We start from the raw sequence: 18,812 nt of genomic DNA on the forward strand, positions 1-18,812 counted from the left end.
TTCTCTTAGTTTTATTTCATCTGGGAATGTCTTGATTTCACCTTCCTTTCTGAAGAATGTTTTCACTGGATAGGGGACTCTGTACTGACCATTCTTTTGCTGAGCACTTGAAAACTGTGGTGTCACTTACTTCTGGTCTCCATGGTTTCTGATGAGAAATCCATTGTTATTTGAAATTTTCTCCTGTGGGTAAGGTAGTGTTTCTCTCTGACTGCTTTCAGTATTTATCTTCATCTTTGATTTCCAGAAGTTTTACCATGATGTATCTTTATGTGAATTTCTTTGTGTTTACCATGTTTGGGTTTTGCTCAGCTTCTTGAACCTATTTCTTTATGCCTTTTGCCAAATCGGGGGATTTTTCAGCCATTTTTCTTTACATGTTCCAGAAATTCTGTTCTTTTTCTCCTGCCACTTCATAATGTGTTAAGTCATGCAATTAGTGTTTTGATAACTCTATTTTTAAGTTCTAATATTTCCGTTTGTTTTTTCTTTACACATTGTATTTACTTGCTGAAGACTTTTTTTTTGCCGACTTTCTAATTTTCATTTGTTTCAAGGGCGGTGATAATTGTTCACTGAAGCATTTTTATTACGGCTACTTTAAAATCTTTGTCAGGTAATTGTAATGTCTCTGTCATCTCAGTGTTAGTATCTATTTATTTTTTTTCCCATTCAGTTTGAAATCTTCCTGGTTCTTAGAATGATGAGTAATTTCCTACCAAAGCCTGAACATTTTGGGTATTATGTTGGGAGACTCTGAATCTCATTTAAACATTTGTTTTTGTTGGTTTCTGTTGCTTGTTGCTCCTGCGTGGCAAGGGGCGGGGGGTGCTGTGTCCTTACTGCCAGCTGGGGATAGAAGTCTGGGTTCTCCCCTTGACTTCCTTTGACACTTAGGAAGAAGGATATCGTCCTTAGTACCAGATATGGATGGAAGTCCACGTTCCTCACTAGACGTCCACTGATACCTCCCTCAGTGGAGTGGACGGGGTGCCTAGTTACTGTGTTCCATAGGCCTCATCACTTCCGGGCAGTGGTGGAAGTTCTGACTCTCTGCTCTGTTTCCTCTTACACTCCCCCAGGGGAGAATGGAAGGGGGCCTTGTTACTACTATGCTGAACCACACGTTCCGTAACACCAAGGCCCGGAGGCGGCTGCTTCTGCCTGACAGGGATGGGAATTTCGGCTCCCTACTCAGCTTCTCTGATACCACCTGGACTGGGGGGTTTGGGTGCCTCCTTGGTGCCTAGAAATAGTAGAATCTATGTTCTCCACTTGGCCTTTGATGCTATGGTTGGGATAGAGTCACAGGATTTTTCTTTGGTGTTCTGCCAGCATGGAGCCATTACTGTCTACACATTTTCATCTTGCTAGGCTGCCACTTCCCTGGTCCTGCGGCTAGAGAGGAGAGTTTTCCCGGGATGAAATTAGGTGGACACAGGACCAAGGCAAAGTAACCCCCATTGACATTTCTGATTTGCCAGCTTCTTCAGTTCCATGTCTGGGGTACAGAAGGCAAAAAGAAAGTCCAGGAACTCTCCACCATGTCATTCCTTGAGTTCCCAAAGTCCCAGATTGTCTGCTTTCTTTCATCTGCTTATGTTTGTTTTAAAATCTCCAGTTTTTAGTTGTGCTTACCATGAGGAACAAGGCAAAGCACAGATACTCTCTCTTCCCATTTGTGCAAGTTCTATGGTTTTCTTCTGAAAAAAATTCTTTTTTTAATTTTTTAATGAGAAAGGATCAGAGTCAACAGAACCACATCTGCTAATCATTTGCTACTACCAATGTCTTTCTTCTTAAAACAACTGTCATTTTTGCTCAAAGAGATACTGAAGCAGGCACTTAGGGATTTGCGACAGCCCTTCCTTCCAGGGCCTGGATGCCGGCCTCTGATGGATGACCACTGTTGTAGGTCTTGTGATCTCCATGTGCGCACAGGCTTCTAACAGGCCAGGAAGGAGTCAGTCCCAGTGAGGCAAAGTGTTAGATGACAAAATGTGAGAATCAAAAACAGGAAAGAAAGTCCAAGTAAAGGGAAAAAAAAAATAGTTGGGAGCGCCCAGAGCATTGGCTAGGTGATCAACCATGACATGGTAGAAGACGAACCAACAAAAAAATCAAATCCAGCCACGGGAATGGCCCGCGACCAGCGGGGATGCGGGCATTGCTAGAGTAGAGCGTTAATGTGGGAAAGTGGTGAACAACTTCAGGGCTCAGACCTGCTGTGCCCAAGAGAGACGGAAGGGAGGAGACGAAAGGGAAGGGCGGGGAGAGAGAAATTCAGTCGAATTTACCCCAGCTGGGTGCCAGGAGCGGCAGGGAAAGCTTGGGAGCCGCTAGCAAGCGAGCCGGGCTGCCGCGGGGGAGGGCAGGAGCCGGACACTGCGGCCGGAGCTCTAGCCAAGCGCCCCGCCGAGACCAGAGGGGGCGGCGGGGAGGGGGGGCCGCGCGCAGCGCTTCCCCGCCGGGGAGGGGCGTGGCTCCCGCAGCCGCGGCGCCCCACCTGCGCGCCTCGGTCCGCGCGCCCGCCGGGCGCTGAGTTCTCGGACCCCGGTCCGCTCACCCCAGGCGTGCCGTCCGCGGCCCCAGTTCCTGCCTGCCTTCCCCGCGCGCCGGCGGACGATGACCTGCAACTCGCTACTCTCCGTGCCGAGGTAAGACCCGCTTCCCGTCGCCCAGCCCAGGGCCCCTCGAACTCCGTGGTGCGCGCCGCGTCGCTCCCGAACTTGCCGCGGGCGCCCGGGTCCGAGCCGGGCTCCCGCCGAGGAGGCGGAGGCCCCTGCGCTGGGAACGAGTCCGGCCGCGGCGGGGCGCGGGGGGTCCTGGGAGAACGCGGTCCCTGTCCGCCGCCCGCGGAGCGCGAGGCCGGGTGCCGCCCGCGCGCCGGAGCCGCCCCGGTGGGCACAGCGGTGCCCGCCTCTGGGGCCGGGCCCGGGGTCTCGCTGCCGGCGGGAGCCCGCACCCGCGCTGGCGGCGGAGGCAGCCTGCGGAGGTCCCGCGCCTTGTGGGGAGCCCGCTTCCAAGGTAGGCATGAAAATAGGCGGGCGCAGGACCGAGGCAAAGTACCCCCTTCCAGTCCATCTGGACCTGGGCGAGGGTCGCGGCTGCTGGGGTGGAAAGCGAGGTGGAGAAGTAGAGGGGCGGATGGCCCCTCACCCCATATAGACCGCGCCTGTCCGTGACCCCAGGCAGGAAAGACCCCGGGCGGCTCCAGGACCCCCCGCCCCGGCTGCCCCTACGTCCCCGTCCCCCCTGCTAGCTTCTCGGAGACCTCTCCGGTCGCGTGCGCCCCCTGACCCCACCCTGCCCCGGTCCCTCGCGGGGTGGGTCGCGGACGCCACCTAGACTGCCGGGTGAGAGCAACGTGTTTTCCCGTCCCTCCCTTTGCCCCTGTCCCGCTCTCCTGCAGACTCAGTCCTTTGCTAATTTGAGACGCAGATTTTCTATTTCTTCTCTCCACAAAACCTCAGAGTAAGTTGAGGCTGTAGCGCTGGGTGTGCTCCCCGCGCTGGTCAGGTGGCTGCTACTGGCGCCCTTTGTGCTGCGCCTGAGATGGGGAGAAGGTGTCTCACTGCCGCGCGCACAGCCCATCTCACTAAGAGGCAGGGGGCTTAGTGCTCATCATCTTCATCCCTTATCGCCCCTTTTCCCCCCGCGAGCATCTAGGCAGCTCGGAGCCAAGGAGAACAGGCACTGGGATCAACATCTTAAGCTCACATTCTTGGAGAGCAGCAAACCCCATCCCCAGGCCAGGGCACACAGGTAGCTGACTCTGGATAGCTAAGGAGCAAGCTGAGGGTGGCAGAGGACGACACTGCTTTTCAAACGCGTTAAATGCTGCCATCTAGAGACTTGAAATATTTATATTCAGAAAAGAAACAGCTTTCCCAAGTCCACGGGCACTTCCTCCTTAAGCATCCCTTCGCTGTGAGGGTAGCAGAGGGCTCTGGAAAGGCCCGAGGTGGCTTCCATGCACGGCCTGAAGCTGCTCTCAAGTGAAAACTCTCTAACCCGGGACCCAAATTGGGGCAAACCACTACTGAGCCTTTCCACTCTGCCCTAATGCATGAAAAGGGCAAAAGAACCCCAGGAAGAAGTTTTTTTAAACACACACACACGTATATATTGCCACAGATCTTTGGGTAAAAGTGTTAGGTATTTTGAAAATCAAGCAAACTGGGGGGTCACTTTCTACACCATCCATTCTGCTCCCTAAGATCATTAGAATTGACATCATGAACTGTGATTTCCATACTCCAATAGAGACACTTTTGATAAGAGATTGTTTGCTTTAAATCCACTTTTGCAGATCAATATTGCTGTGCCTGAATCAGGGTTATATTCCTACTCAAAAGCTGGGACTTTTCTAAAATATTAGAAATGCCAATAATTCCTTAAAGTTATTTCTATTGCAGTACTGTAAGATGACCTTATAAAAACCAAACCAATTGCAATGATATCGCCCTGTATCTTTGTAGTACCCTATGAACATGTTAATACAGGTTTAATATCAGCTGCAGCAAATGAAACCATTTGAATATTACTGTTTATTCACCAAGGCACATCACATAGACACGAATCAGTATAGTAATTCAGCTGTTTTATTAGCATCCTTACTCATATAAAAAATTAACTTGAATAGATGAGTTAATTTGATCCTTTATTTCACTGAATACAGGAAACATAATTTCCTTTCTATAATATTTAATTGGAAGCCATAGGTGTCGATATGCAAAAAGGAAACTAGAATTAAAAAATGGTGTGTAGAAATATTGTATCAGTCATACCACTTGTCCACAAAACTTCGAATTTAAAGAATTGATGACTGATATGCAACACAAGCTTTTTAAAGAAAATGGCAATAATCAGGAAAAATTACATTGCTATCAATGTTTCTGTTATCTACATCTAAACCTTTTCAATATCTTTAAAATTAAGTTGGTGTTTATATCACTATTTCTCTTATAAACTCTAAAGCAATTCAAGACATTCTGCTTAACAATTGGACAGAGAAAACAAAATGATTTAATAATATATCAAGTTAATTATAGAACTTTTTGTGTTGCCTTCTACATTTTAAAATTTTCAATGAATCAAAGATGTGACTAAAATTTTAATGAGGCAATACCCTGTGAAGATTGATCTCAAAATTGTATCACATACTTTAGAAACTTCTCAGTGTGGTTTTTTAAAAAGGAATTGTTTATGGTTCTTTGAGTTGTTATACTGTAACACCTTACCTCTGTGAAAGCTCCAGTTGGTTTTTACAATGAATATTCTCATTTTTGAATGTACAGTGAGTTATGTGGATTACATTACAGATTTCTTAAAATCACTGGTTACCAAAGCTGGAAGGTGTCTCCAATAATAAAGCTGAGCTGTGGAGGGAAGAAATGTTCCTGTGTTAGTTTCATGATAGACCGAGAACCAAGGGTGTCTGACTAACAGTCCAGCTCAGGGGGAAAAAATAGAAAGGAAAAAATAAATTTAGATCTAGAAGTTTCAGTAGAGGTTCTTTATTCATTTGTTTTACAAAAAGTTTGATTTGCTAAGGTCACACAGCTAGGTATTATGAAAATAAAAGAGACTCCAGTGTGTTCTAGTGCTATAGTGCAGTTATGGAAGGAAAGTCAATTTCTTTTATATTGGTAGCTGGCATTTCTGTAGTAAGATTCATATTTTATCAAGTGTCCTTTCACATATTAAATTACTTGATCATCACCTCCTTGTGACTTCAAATTATGACAAATATAATTATTTCCACTTCCTAGGTGAAAAATTTGAAGCAAAAGGAAATTAAATGAAGAAAATAATTAGATTTAAAAATCCATACAATAGTATGTTAGCAGAGTTAGGTCATCCACCAAGTTCTTCTGGCTTCAGGTTCAGTTTTCTTTCTTGTCTTGATTGAAAAATTCATACTTCATTTCAAATGTAGGGGAAAAAAAGAAATTCTGATGCACAATTTGGACAAATACTGATATCATTAGAACAGATGGGGGCAGCCTCAAAAAGCAAAATCATCTTTTAAAACCAACAAATTCTGAAAATGTCATTTTTGCAAACAAATGATTTGTCACCTTTACCGTATGTAAGCTTGAACCTGAAGTCACTTGCCCTTTTTATCCTGTATTTTTTGTGGTTATTTTTGTTTTATTTGGCTTACTGGATTCTAGTTCAATAAAAAGGGTTTTATATGTGACTTTGAATAAGAAAATCATCAGAGATGAACTTTTGAAAGAGAAGGTATTTTGATTTAGACTTCCTAACCGAACCTAACTTTAACCTAAAATTAACCTAACTTTAACATTTTACTAATGCCCATGCTAAAGAATCTCAAGGTTTTGTCTCTAAGAAAGTTTGTTCTAGGGGGAAAAAATGGATTCCTTTTTTTAAATGGAGCAAGCATGCTAATATTTTGCAAACTAGACCAAGGTCTTCCACCAATGAGTTTTATTGAAAGATTATCTGTTTTCAAATTCATACAAAAGGAGTATATTTACATTTGTGTCCTATTTATTAAAAACTCTTCCAGGAAAGAAAAAAACCCATCACTCTTAATAAATTGAGGTTTAGGTACAAATATCAGATACTGTCTCAAGTATAAGCTTAAGATCATTCTCTATCCTAGAAGGCCTGCTCCCTCCAAGACCAGCACCGTGGCCACATCCCCCAAAATATAATTCTTTGGGAAACACTGTCCAGGAAGTGCTGTTTCTTTTAGAGAAAAAAACTGGGAACTAGCAAGTCCTGGTGCCCAGGATGCTGCAGGGTGATAGGCATCTGGAGAAGAGATGGGGACTCTGAAGGCAGTTTCCCATAGAAACATTATAAATAGTCTCGAAGCCCACCATTAATGCTTTTTTTCACATACTGACACTTTTAGGGGCCCTTGATCTCCATCCATGTGGTTCCTTGAGTAAAATATGCATCTGCTACCAAATAATCAGTTTGTAAATGAATTATTAGAACTCATCCCATTCACAATAGTCTAGTACTATTCCTTTCCATAGAGTTTTACTCTGTGTGTGAGCATTACAGCCACAACGACTCATAGAGAGGAAGAGAAAAAAGTGATGTATTTGATTCTAGGTGACCTGGTGTTTAGTCCTGTTTTGAAATTAGCTGCTGTGACTGCTGTGGGCAAGTTGCTTGACCTGTTGCCCCTCTGTCTCCTTCTGGTCATAACAGCACCATACCCAGAGTATATTGATCTTCTACAGCCCTTTGGCTTCTGACATTTCATAATGTCACAGCCTTTATTGTAGCAGGGACTTTCAGTTGGGTAGGATATGGATGAACATTTCATTTTCTTGAAAGAAACAGGTGAAGTCAAGGCATTCAAAAGAACTGAAGCAACACCCACCCATCTAAAAGAAAGCGCAGCTTAGAGAATGAGTTGGTTTATTTTTAATGTCCTCACATCGGAAGACCAGCATAAGGCCATAGAAGGCATAATAAAAGCTTACTCTTTTGTAAAGAATACAGCACAGTGATTAATATCCTGGTTCTACCACTTAATAGCTATTTGTTATGTACTCTGGGCAAAATGCTTCTTCGCTCTATGACTTATTTTTTTCATCTGAAAAGTGTGAATAATACAGGCACTTCAAACATCTGAAAAGATTGTTGTAAGGATTGCGATAGCGCCTGTGAAGTACAAGGACAGTGAGCTTTTAGCTATTGCTGACTATCATACTTAATATATTAACTCCTCTAAATATGACTGTTTCATGATAGATTTTTAAAGTCAATGCTGGTGAATAGCCCACATGACTCAGACATGAAGCCTACTTCTTATGTTAGCATAGCTCCTCCAGCTATCTGTGGGTTTACCTTTTCCCACCTATCTAAGTCTTCATACTTAACATTGTTTCTTGTGAAAAGGGTTTGTATCTTACTTCTTCTCCCATCTGATAATCTCTTTCTTTTAATTGGTATTTAGACCATTCACATTTATTATGATTCTCAAAAGTCTATATTAAAATTGACTGACTAGCTATTTTCTATGTATTTATATTTTGTGAATATAGAGTTTTGGGTTTAAATGCTTTTTTCTTCTTGCATTGTTTTAAAAATGTCACTCCTTTGTCTTTTGGCTTGTATGGTTTCTGCCAGGAAGCTGATTTCATTCTTATTTTTGCTCCTTTCTATGTCGCGTATCTTTTTCCCTGCCTACCTTTAAAATTTTCATTTTGTTTTTTGTTTAAAGCAATTTGAATGTGACATGCCAAGGGCAGTGTGTGTGGGTGTGTGTATGAGTTGTATTTATCTCTGAGATTTTTGGATCTGTGGATTGGTATGTTATTAATTTTGAAAAAAATTAAATCATGATTTCTTACTACCTTGCCTACTCTGTTCTCATTCTCTTTTCCTCGTAGAATTGCAGTTGCACATATATTAGGGTATAGCTTTCTTCAGATTGGATGCTTTCTTCTGATTGCTTTTGTTGTCGTTTCTTCATTCTTTTTCCCTTTTGTGCCTGTTTAGGTGACTTGTATTCATTCACCTGCTTCAAGTTCATTGATTGTTTTCTCAGTTGAGTTGATTCTACTGAAGAATTTGTTAAAGGCATTCTTAATCCAGTTAGTGTTTTGCATTTTTAGTGTTTCCATTTTATTTTTCTTATAGTTCTAATTCTCTGCAGAAACTACCCATGTGAGTTTGCATGCTGTCTACGTTTCCCATCTGAACCATTAAATAATCATTATTTTGATTTCCTTGCCAGATAGTTTCAACATCTGTGCATAGCTGAGTCTGGTTCTATTGGTTGCTTTATTCCTTGGAAGTCTTTTTTTTTTTTTCCGTATTGTATGGCTTATAATTTCTTTATTGAAGGCAAGATATCTTGTGTGGGTAGTAGTTTCCCCAAGGAAAAAGTGGAAGTCAGTAATATTATTTTACTTACATTTTAAGAATGAAGAGATTTAGACTTAGGGAGGTGAAATAACTTGTCCAAGATTACTTAGTTATTGAGTTACACTCAGAACTTGAACTCTGATTTTCAAACTCCAGTTCTATGCTCTCAGATTACTTCAGTGTCCCTCTCTATTTCCTAATGCATGTACATTCCCTGTCTGGGGACCTCTGAGATACTGTTGCACACCACATGAATTCATTTATTTCAGACATCTTGACCTCCTGTTCCAAGAAAGTTAATGAAGCATATATAAATGATGGTAAGAAATGGTTTTTGCCCTTGGCAAGTTTGGTATATAATTTTAACATGCCACCTTTTTATGGCTGTCTTTTGATTAAATCTCTGAAAATACTGTCTCTGAATCAAAAGCAGCTGTGAAGACAGGTGGTTGCTATAAGAGATTTAACACAATCATAAGAAGGCAATGGAAACATAGGGTGTGACAGTCAATGGAGTTAAGCACATGAATTAAAATGTTTGTGTCTGTTCCCAAAGAAGTCTAAGAATCCAGGCACTGAAATCTCTCCTGCACACCAAGCCACATTTCTGCTTGAGATAGATGTGATGTATTTGGACATATGGTTTGGGAGAATTTTCTCTTAAAAAAAGACATGTGGGCCAATGTACTTCTTTATATTCCTTTCACTTTTAAAATACACATTATGTGGCCAAATTATGGAACTAGTTAACCACTTCTGAGAGTAGCAATGGTTTTAGAAGTACAAGTTCGTTTAAAAAAAGGAATTGTATTTTTTTTTTGCTTTAACAAATTGCCGCAAATTTAGTGGCTTAGAACAATGCAAATGTATTATCTTACAATTCCATATGTCAGAAGTCTGAGAAGGATGTGTTGGCAGGACTGCATTCTCTTCTGCAGGCTTTGGGGAGAATCTGTTTCCTTGCTTTTCTAACTTCCGGGGGCTACTTACATTCCTTGCCTCCTGACATACTTCCTAAGTCTTCAAAGCCAGCAACGGTGGACTGAGTCCTCCTTATATGACATCACTCTGACTTTTGATCCATCTACATAATTCAGGATCATCTCCCTATATCAAGGTCAGCTAATTAATAGCCTTAATTTCATATTGAACCTTAGTTCTACTTTGCCATCTAACAACATATTCACTGGTTCTGGGGACTTAAACATGGACATCCTTAGGGCCCATTATTCTGTCTGCCACAGGGATTAATTTAACAAAAAAATTCATCATGCTGGCACTCCTGTGGCACTTGAGATTCTACCAGGAATGTCCACCTGCCGTCTTTCTTAAATAAAGGGGAAGAGTGGCGAGACTATTTGTTCCTCCACTGTGATATGTGAGTCATTCTGTGTAGCTGAGCTAGAACAACTGCCCAATTCCTGAAGTTTATTTGAGAACATAGGCCAGATCAGAGAGGACCTGGAGATCTGCAGAATTTACTCTTTGGCACAGCTGTGTGTTGCAATGGTTATCAGCTCTACTGAGCAAGTATTTCCCACTGTGTTCATAAGCGTAGGATAGGATTGCACCTGCTCATCTCCTTGTTACAAGGAATGCCACCTGACTTTCTTGGACCAATATAGAGTATGCAGAAGGGACAAGTACCTCTTCCAAGGAGAACTGTTAAAGAGACCAGGTGTGATTTAATTCATTTCTCCTGCTTTTTGCCGTGGCGTAGAACAAATTTCACATCATGACTGCTCCGCCAACCTGAGTTTCAGGATGAGCACAGCTTGAAGCAGAACCTCAGCCAATCCACTGTGGACATGTAGTGTGAACAAGAAATAAACCTTTGTGATTTTAATCCTCTGGGCTTTTAGAGTTGTTTCATGTGGCTGTATAACCTAGCCCATTGTGCCTGAACTTGCTGCCTTCAGGGTTGAAATGGTAGGTGGTCTGAGAAGCTGTTGACAGTCTCATGAAGGTTTCCAAGGGATCACACAGAATTCTCTAGACTTCCAAAGATCTTCATCACTAACAATGTTGTCCTCGATGTAATGATTTGAGGATTGGGTTGGAGAAAGGGAGGAATGGAATTCTCTCTGTCCAACTGCTGAAGCAAACAGGAGGCAGGTTCTGTGGACCAGCTCCAGATATTAACAGTAAGTACTGTGACCTGTAGGTCTCACCCTCTGGGTACGTGAAGTGTGAACTGGGAATCACACTCATCCTGACATCAATTCACCCATTGCTGATTTTAGTCTCATACATCTGATGCTATTTAGGGATATAATGGTACACCATACACACATTTAACCCATGCATATTCAGTGATACATGTTCATTTTCCTTCTTTAATTTCTCTCTCTCTTACTTGTTATTAAAAATATGGTTAGCTTATATTCAACTTGTGTTTTCTATTACATATTATACATGTATGTATAGTACACACACACACACACACACACATAAAACACATTAAAAGATTTTTTCACAATCCAACATGCCATAATTTACAAGCCTCTTAGGGATTTTCTAAGTTATTTTGACCTCGCACAATTTTCAAGACAGACAATGACATTAGACCCCCAGACCCCACATTAGTTGTTTCTGAGGCTGCACAGTGATTGGCAAGACACTGATTTGATAACATGTGAGCACGAGGAGAGGAGATTGGAGAGTCTGTCATTGGGCAACGATTACTGAGCAGACACTCTCTCCTGACACTTCAAGATTTTGGGATAGAGTAATACTGTGTTCCTGCCCTTCTTGATTATCACCTTGGAGGCAGTTGGGACTGTGAATAGAGGGAGATAGGCTAGGAAATAAGTAACCAGCACACTTTGATTCTAGCTTCTCTTTTTATTTCCTAAGTGGCCTCTCAGGCTAACCAAACTGATCAGTTCTCTTATTTGGTTATCAGCAGCATTTGACATGATTGCTTAATGACCCCCTAGCTTAAACCAATTTCCCCCTAATGAGAAATTTACCTATAAAATATGCCTGTTGAAATATCAAGTGCCTTTCTGTCTGTGCTGGAGAAATGGCAACCCATTGAACATGAGATTATTGGAACTACAGAAGACTTTGGTAAATGTCACCTTGCCTAAGCAACTCCTTTCCTTTACAGATAAAGAAACTGAAGTCAAAAGTTAAATGAATTACTAAAATCAAACAAATACTTAGAGATAGAGCCAAGAATAAAACCCTGATCAATGCACTGAATTTGTTTAAAATTATAATAATAAAAATATCCAAAACATAGTGAGAAGCTACTAGGATTTTTTGGTACAATCAAACATGAATATCACTCATGTCAAAATACCTTCTTTCCTTTTTCTTAAGAAACATAATATCTATATAACTGCTTATGTCTCCATTTCACTTCGGCTGCCAGAAACAAATTCAAAGTTCAACTGTGTAGGAGTTTATTACCTGAATATCTCTTCTGTTCTTAACCATAATACTGACCTCTTGTTATATTTGTTTTCCTTAGCCCTGAGTTTTAACTTACGTTTTACCATCTTATTGTATATATCTTTTCCATTAGTTGTCACAAATTCTTAGTGGAATAAGATGGAATATCCATCATTAAATCAACCATGCAATCAATCAATCATTTCTTTTGTAAGCAATGCAAAAGAATAATTTTCCTGTGTGTTGGAGTAATTTAATTCATCTGTGGCAAATTGGAACTTATATAAAATAATGGTAATTCATATCAAATTAGACTTTCATTAATGATAGACTGTTTGTACCTGAAAAGTTATAAACAGTTTCTTTAAAATGATTGTTACATTATTAAGATTAAAGTAAAACCAACTGCTTTAGAATACATATATAAAAAAATAGAAGTCTGGGGTTTTGAAATGTACTTCTCAATTACTATTAAACATGATTTTGCACATATATTTAAAATATGTATGCACATATAATGGATGTCAATTTGTATGCAAAGTACTAATGCCTAAAAGTGCCATTTTTAATTGGACATTTATATATTTTATTGCTCTTTGCTCAGGTTTTAAAATGCATTAAATAGGAAGAGTTTAAAATATTTAATTTTGCTTCCAAAGATACAAGGAGAATTGAAAATCTCCCTTTAAATTTCAGTAATAACGTAAGCTAACACACTTAATTGCTTTTTGTCCTAAAAATCTGAAATTCTGAACATAATAATAATATGAGAATATGATAAACGACTTAATAGTTTGTACCTATAAATAGACGTATCCTTTCATGTACAATTTTAGTAGCCAATTCTTCCACTTAAGTTATTCAGACATATAAACTAAAGAATTTTTCTCAATAGTTCAAACCAAAAATAAAATTCAGATAAAAAATAAATTAAAAAAAACCAATCAAAGTCATTATTTTCTATGTGAAGTCTTGGCCCCACATAATGTGCTCATTGCTGACTCATGCACTCAGTATAATCCTGAAGATTAATTTTTACTTTTTTTTCTGAATGAATCAACAGTACTTCAAAACAGCTATTTGAACGGTACATATACTTCACTTGTCTAATCATCAATAGGTCAGGGATCTGACCTGGCATTTTGTTGAATCATTTGTCTTCCTCTCTTGCAACGGTGAAAACAATGTGGGGACTTCATTGGAATCATGCCGATTAAAAAATGAGCTGCAGTTTCAGCACATGAGTCACTAAAGAAGAAGTGTCCAAGAAAGAGATTCAGGATCCAGAGAACATGGTACCCAGAGAATGTCATCCCAACCTTAATCACACTCAGCCTTGTAGATCATAGTCATTATTCATAAAGGAGAAAGCAAATATTACCAAGGACACTTTTCCCCAGTATTTCTACTGGTCTGATATTTGCTATAGGGTGGGTAAGGGCATACATATATAAAGAATGAGGTAAGTTTTTCCCTTGGAGTTTTAATCCAAGTTTTAGTTTTATGGGACTGGTATAGATGGTTGGGAGTGGGGAAAAAAATGAAGGGAGAAGGGGAGAATGAGGTTTACTTGCTTACTAGAAAGGACGGAATGAAATCTAGTGACTTGAATGCCATCTTCATCATGTGAGGGTAATTGGAACCTAGCAAAGGACACAGAAAATAAAGTCACTACAAAGAAGGCTAAATTTCATTAAATAGTGAATGAAATTAATATGTTTGATTGGAAATGTATCTTTAAAAGTCATAAAATATATAAAAATGTGTTCATTTTGTCAGTGTTTTAGAAGTATATATAAATTAGAGAACAAACAAATAGAGTTGGGTGTTGATTGGATTGGAAGATCATAATTTTCCCTTCAAATGTTAACATGGCACTTTTCATTACAATATCACGACAGTATCAGTCCTGTGAATATATTCAACAGCCTCTTCAGTTTTGCCAATGCTCCCTTTAATTCTTGGATTCTCAAGTCAGTCTCTTGTGAAATATCTGTCATCATCATTTTTATTGATTTTCTCTTCTTCCATTATTTACTGATCTCACTCTGCCAGATACTCATTTAGCAATGGTTTGACATGTGATAAAGGGTTCTCCCACATCATTTTCTTCTCCTTTCTGAATTCTTGCATCTTCTGAAAAATTTGTCATCCAGTTGATTATTATTTAAATAAAGTCACAACCTCTTAAATCATTAACAGGCAACAGCCACCAAAGGTGTTCATGCAATAGACAGAGAAAAACACTCACATTAAGTAGGAAGGAATCACTACTGGAGACTAATTACTAGCGGTCAGTCCATTTGCTCTCTTACAGTGTTGCCCCTGCAGGAACTGACTAATGAATAACAAAGACGCCTAATCTTTGGGGGGAAAAGTTCCAGTGAATTTTAACTTCACTGGATTTTCTCCCAAGAATGACATTGCTGAAAATCTTTTCCATTTTCACAAATGTTATCAGTAGATGAGTGAATTATCTAATGAAGCAGGTACAATTGAGTATTTCAAACAGTCTTCTGGAAAATAGTTAAGATTGCAGAAGTTTCCTGTTTCCAAAATATCTCACAATTTTTAGTCCATTTTTAATGCACAGATAGAAATTTGAATTGAATCTATGAAAAGCACTACATTGGGTCCCAGGAAGATAGCAAACCCTTTGTAAAGGCCAATCCCTTTCTCTTCCCTTTCTATAGTACCACAATGTTGATCAAAGCCTGAAAGGCAACAAATAGATCAACTGGATCAAAACTGTATGATGGGTCTTCTGACAGTGTTTGTAGTGACCAGAACCTTGGTGTAATAAATTGACGTCTGATCGCTCATAGTCACTGAATCACTGATACTTCTAATGGGTCTCATATGCGTCTCAGGAGGGCAAAACAATTTGCTGCCATGGAAAAATAGCTCCTTTTGTAGAGTTGGTCAAACGTAAGATAGATATAAGCCTTATTCACTTATTTATTCAGTACAGATATTGACCCCTTACTGTAATATCAGCTGGTATGCAATAATGAACACAAATAGAGTCAGCCTCACTGTTGTGGAACTTCAGGACCAGTGAGACAAAAAAGACATTAGTCAAATAACAACATCAATGGATATAAAACAAATTGGCACATGTGCTCCAAAATAAAAAGAACATGGTCTTTTTCAGCCATGAAAGTAACTAACAGGACTTAAAAGGGAGCAGTAAGAAAGGCCTATGAGCAAGAGTGCTTCTGATACTTAGAATAGTGATTGGAAAAGCCCTGGAGCAAGAAAGCAATAGAGTTTTTAAACAACTCTAGGTGTGTGCCTGTAGGAGAGGAAATCAGTAAAAGACAAATGAGACTTGAAAGTTAGATAGGGGCTAGAACACGTTAAGCATTGGGGGACCCTAGGTCTTCATCCAAAAAACAATAGGATGTCATTTAAGTTTTTCATGCAGAATTTGGCTAGAAGCCCAGATTGAGATAGTGCATATAAAGGAAATAATCTAGTGCCTGATTTTTGTAAACAAGAAAGTTGCTATTATTGCCTATTAATTGTTATTTCAATATCACAATGCTTGGAAGCAGAGGTAGGGAGGGGAATAGAGAACCAAGATCACAAGATAACCAGAAAAGGGTTATTCAAAAGTGGAAACTGACATTAAGAGGATACTTTAAAAGTATTAAAGTATTTCTTGAGCTTCCAGATACATAAGGACATCCTAAAACAAGATACATAAAGACATCCAACAAGTTGGTCATACATCATGAAGATAGAGAAGACAGCTCAGAAGATTCCAAATGGCTCCATGATATTGGTTGAGATATTACCATGTTCTTAACTGCATATACAAAGAAGGTGTCACTTCTACCCCTATGATTTGAATAGACATTTTCCCAAAGAAGACATACAGGTGGTCCATAGGTACATGAAAAGATGTTTACCACTAATCATCAGGGAAATGCAAATCAAAACCACAATGAGTTATCACCTCACACTTGTTAGAATGGCTCTTGTCAAAAAGACAGATCACAAAGACTGATAAGGCTGTGAAGAAAAGGGAACACTTGTGTACTGTAAGTGAGAATGTAAATGGGTGCAGCCATTATGGAAATCAGAACCACCACATAATGCAGAAATTCTGCTTATGGCCATCTATCCAAAAGAAATGAAATTACTGTCTTAAATAGATATGTGCATGTCCATATTTGTTGTAGTATTATTTACAATAGCCAAGACATGAGAAAAAAAGCCTGTGTTCATTCACAGATGAATGGATAAAATGTTTTACATATATATATGTATATATAACATACATACATATATACATATGAATATATACATATATGTGTGTGTGAATATGTATCTTATTCAGCCATCAAAAAGAAGAAAGTCCTGTCATTTGTGACAACATGGATGGAACTTGAAAGCATTATGCTAAGTAGAATAAAACAGAGAAAGACAAATATTTTGTCTATAAACTTACTTATGCGTGAACTCCAAGAGAAACAAACTTGCAGAAAGAAATAATAGCCTGGTAGTTGCCAGGGACAGGGGAACCGAGTGACAGCGGAGGAAATGGGTTCCAGTGGTCAGAGGATGCAGACTTCCTGTTATAAGGTGAATAAGTTCTGCAGATGTAAAGTGCAGCATGGTGACTATAGTTAACAATACTGTATCATGTATTTAAAAGTTGCTAAGAGAGTAGATTTTTAAAGTTCTCACTACAAAAAAATAAAAATAAACTATGGTGACTATGTGAGGAGATGGAGGTGCTGTTAGGCAGAAAAATAGATATGAGCAGGGTGGAGAGAGAATAAGGCCAGGAAATCCCACTAAAAGGGACTCAAAGAGTTAACCAGATAAAGGCAGAAAAGATTGACAGAGTTAATGAGTTAGTCAGTTGAAGCTCCAAAGGCCAGGAGTAACTTGGAATGTCCAGATATTACCCAGATAAAGAAAAATATCCAAATAGCTCATGTCTTCATTGTGTCAATTCGATCATGCCATTGTAAGATTTACTTTAGCCCAGCTTATTCTTTAACTTAACCTGTATGCTGTTTTTCCTCCCTCCAGCCTCTAATCAAGTAATTTGTAACCAGGGCAGGAGACAAACGTCATAGTTAACTGCTCCTGCCTCTGATGAAAAAAGCCCAGAGATGAGCAGGCAGGCAGTCTTGATTGATATGTTCCCAGAGGGAGGCCACTCTCCTGGGGTGGAACCGAATCAGTAAATTTCCTGTGTTAAGTTTGCAGAAGTACCTGGAGGACTGATAATAGAGGAGAGGAGACATGGTGTCTCTCTCCTGAGATAAGCATCTTGAGGCCACTTGACGAGTTCATACCCCCTGGCCCTTTGAAAAATCCTTAAAAGAGGGAATCCCCAACATTTCAGGGTGCTTCCTGTCTGAGGATACCCACATTTTCTCTCCCTTTAAGTGTATAACTTCAAATAAATCTTTTACTCTCCTTCACTGCTGTGCCTCTGCCCTCCAACTCTTTGTTGCAGAGGGACAAGAACCGAGGGAAATAAACTCAACAGCTCCCTAACAGTGTTACCTAAGCTTCTTATGATGATCATTTTACAATATATACACATATCACATCATGTGGTACATCTTAAATTTATACAGTGTTGTATGTCAGTTGTATCTCAATAAAGCTGGGAAAACAAGCCTGCCCACAACTGCAAACACTCACGCTGATGTAACCAGATGCAGTTGTATGTGGAGTATCTCCTCTTCAATATTAGGGAAGAGGGGAAGGGGCCAGAGGAGGGAGGTATAAAATGAGAGAAAGAAAGAATATAAAATATAGGGGAGGGTGAGTGAGTTACTTAGGTATCTCAAGCTGTATCTTAAATGATGAGTGCAAAAGCTAATGGAATTCAATCAAAAATATATTGCCCCTATTATTTGCTAAGTGTACAGTATGTTTAAAAAAAATCAATCTCCATCAGTCTTTCTCTCTTTCTCCCCCTATCTCCCTCCATCTCAATCTCTGTCTCTCTTGATCCTCATGCCACTCAAGCAGCTTAATAATCCATCTCAGCTAGTAAAGGTGTTCTCTTCCCCTTTCTGTGGTCACACAGGGATCCAAAGCCTACCAGAAAGAACTGGGTGGTGTCTGCAGTTGCTGCTGATATCCAGTAGTCTACTAATATGCAACTGTTTTTTGCTCACTTTGTAAGTAGGGCAATAGACAACAGACACATAAAAAGATGCTCCACATCGCTAGTCATCAGAGAAATGCAAATTAAAACCACAATGAGATATCACCTCACACCAGTAAGGATCACCACCATCCAAAAGACAAACAACAACAAATGTTGGCGAGGTTGTGGAGAAAAAGGAACCCTCCTACACTGCTGGTGGAAATGTAAATTAGTTCAACCATTGTGGAAAGCAGTATGGAGGTTCCTCAAAAAGCTCAAAATAGACATACTATTTGACCCAGGAAGTCCACTTCTAGGAATTTACCCTAAGAATACAACAACCCAGTTTGAAAAAGACAGATGCACCTCTATGTTTATCACAGCACTATTTACAACAGCCAAGAAATGGAAGCAACCTTAGTGTCCA

General features: G+C 39.9%; 1 protein-coding gene across 8 annotated transcripts in view; it reads left to right on the forward strand.

Moving 5' to 3' along the window:
* Positions 1-2,171: 2,171 nt before the first annotated feature.
* The window catches only part of SPHKAP (SPHK1 interactor, AKAP domain containing), a 127,253-nt gene continuing 110,612 nt past the window's right edge, over positions 2,172-18,812 (forward strand). For 3 of the 8 annotated variants that reach the window (XM_073218030.1, XM_073218029.1, XM_073218031.1), the window contains exon 1: positions 2,172-2,657. In XM_073218030.1, the coding sequence (XP_073074131.1) occupies positions 2,187-2,657 (471 nt within the window). In that variant the 5' untranslated portion in view covers positions 2,172-2,186. Of the gene's footprint in view, positions 2,658-2,900; positions 3,028-18,812 lie in introns of those variants that run through there. The other 5 variants (XM_073218032.1, XM_073218035.1, XM_073218034.1 and 2 more) reach the window with 4 other exon arrangements.

This window comes from Manis javanica, chromosome 12 (genome assembly GCF_040802235.1).
Source record: "Manis javanica isolate MJ-LG chromosome 12, MJ_LKY, whole genome shotgun sequence".
Classification (NCBI taxonomy): domain Eukaryota; kingdom Metazoa; phylum Chordata; class Mammalia; order Pholidota; family Manidae; genus Manis; species Manis javanica.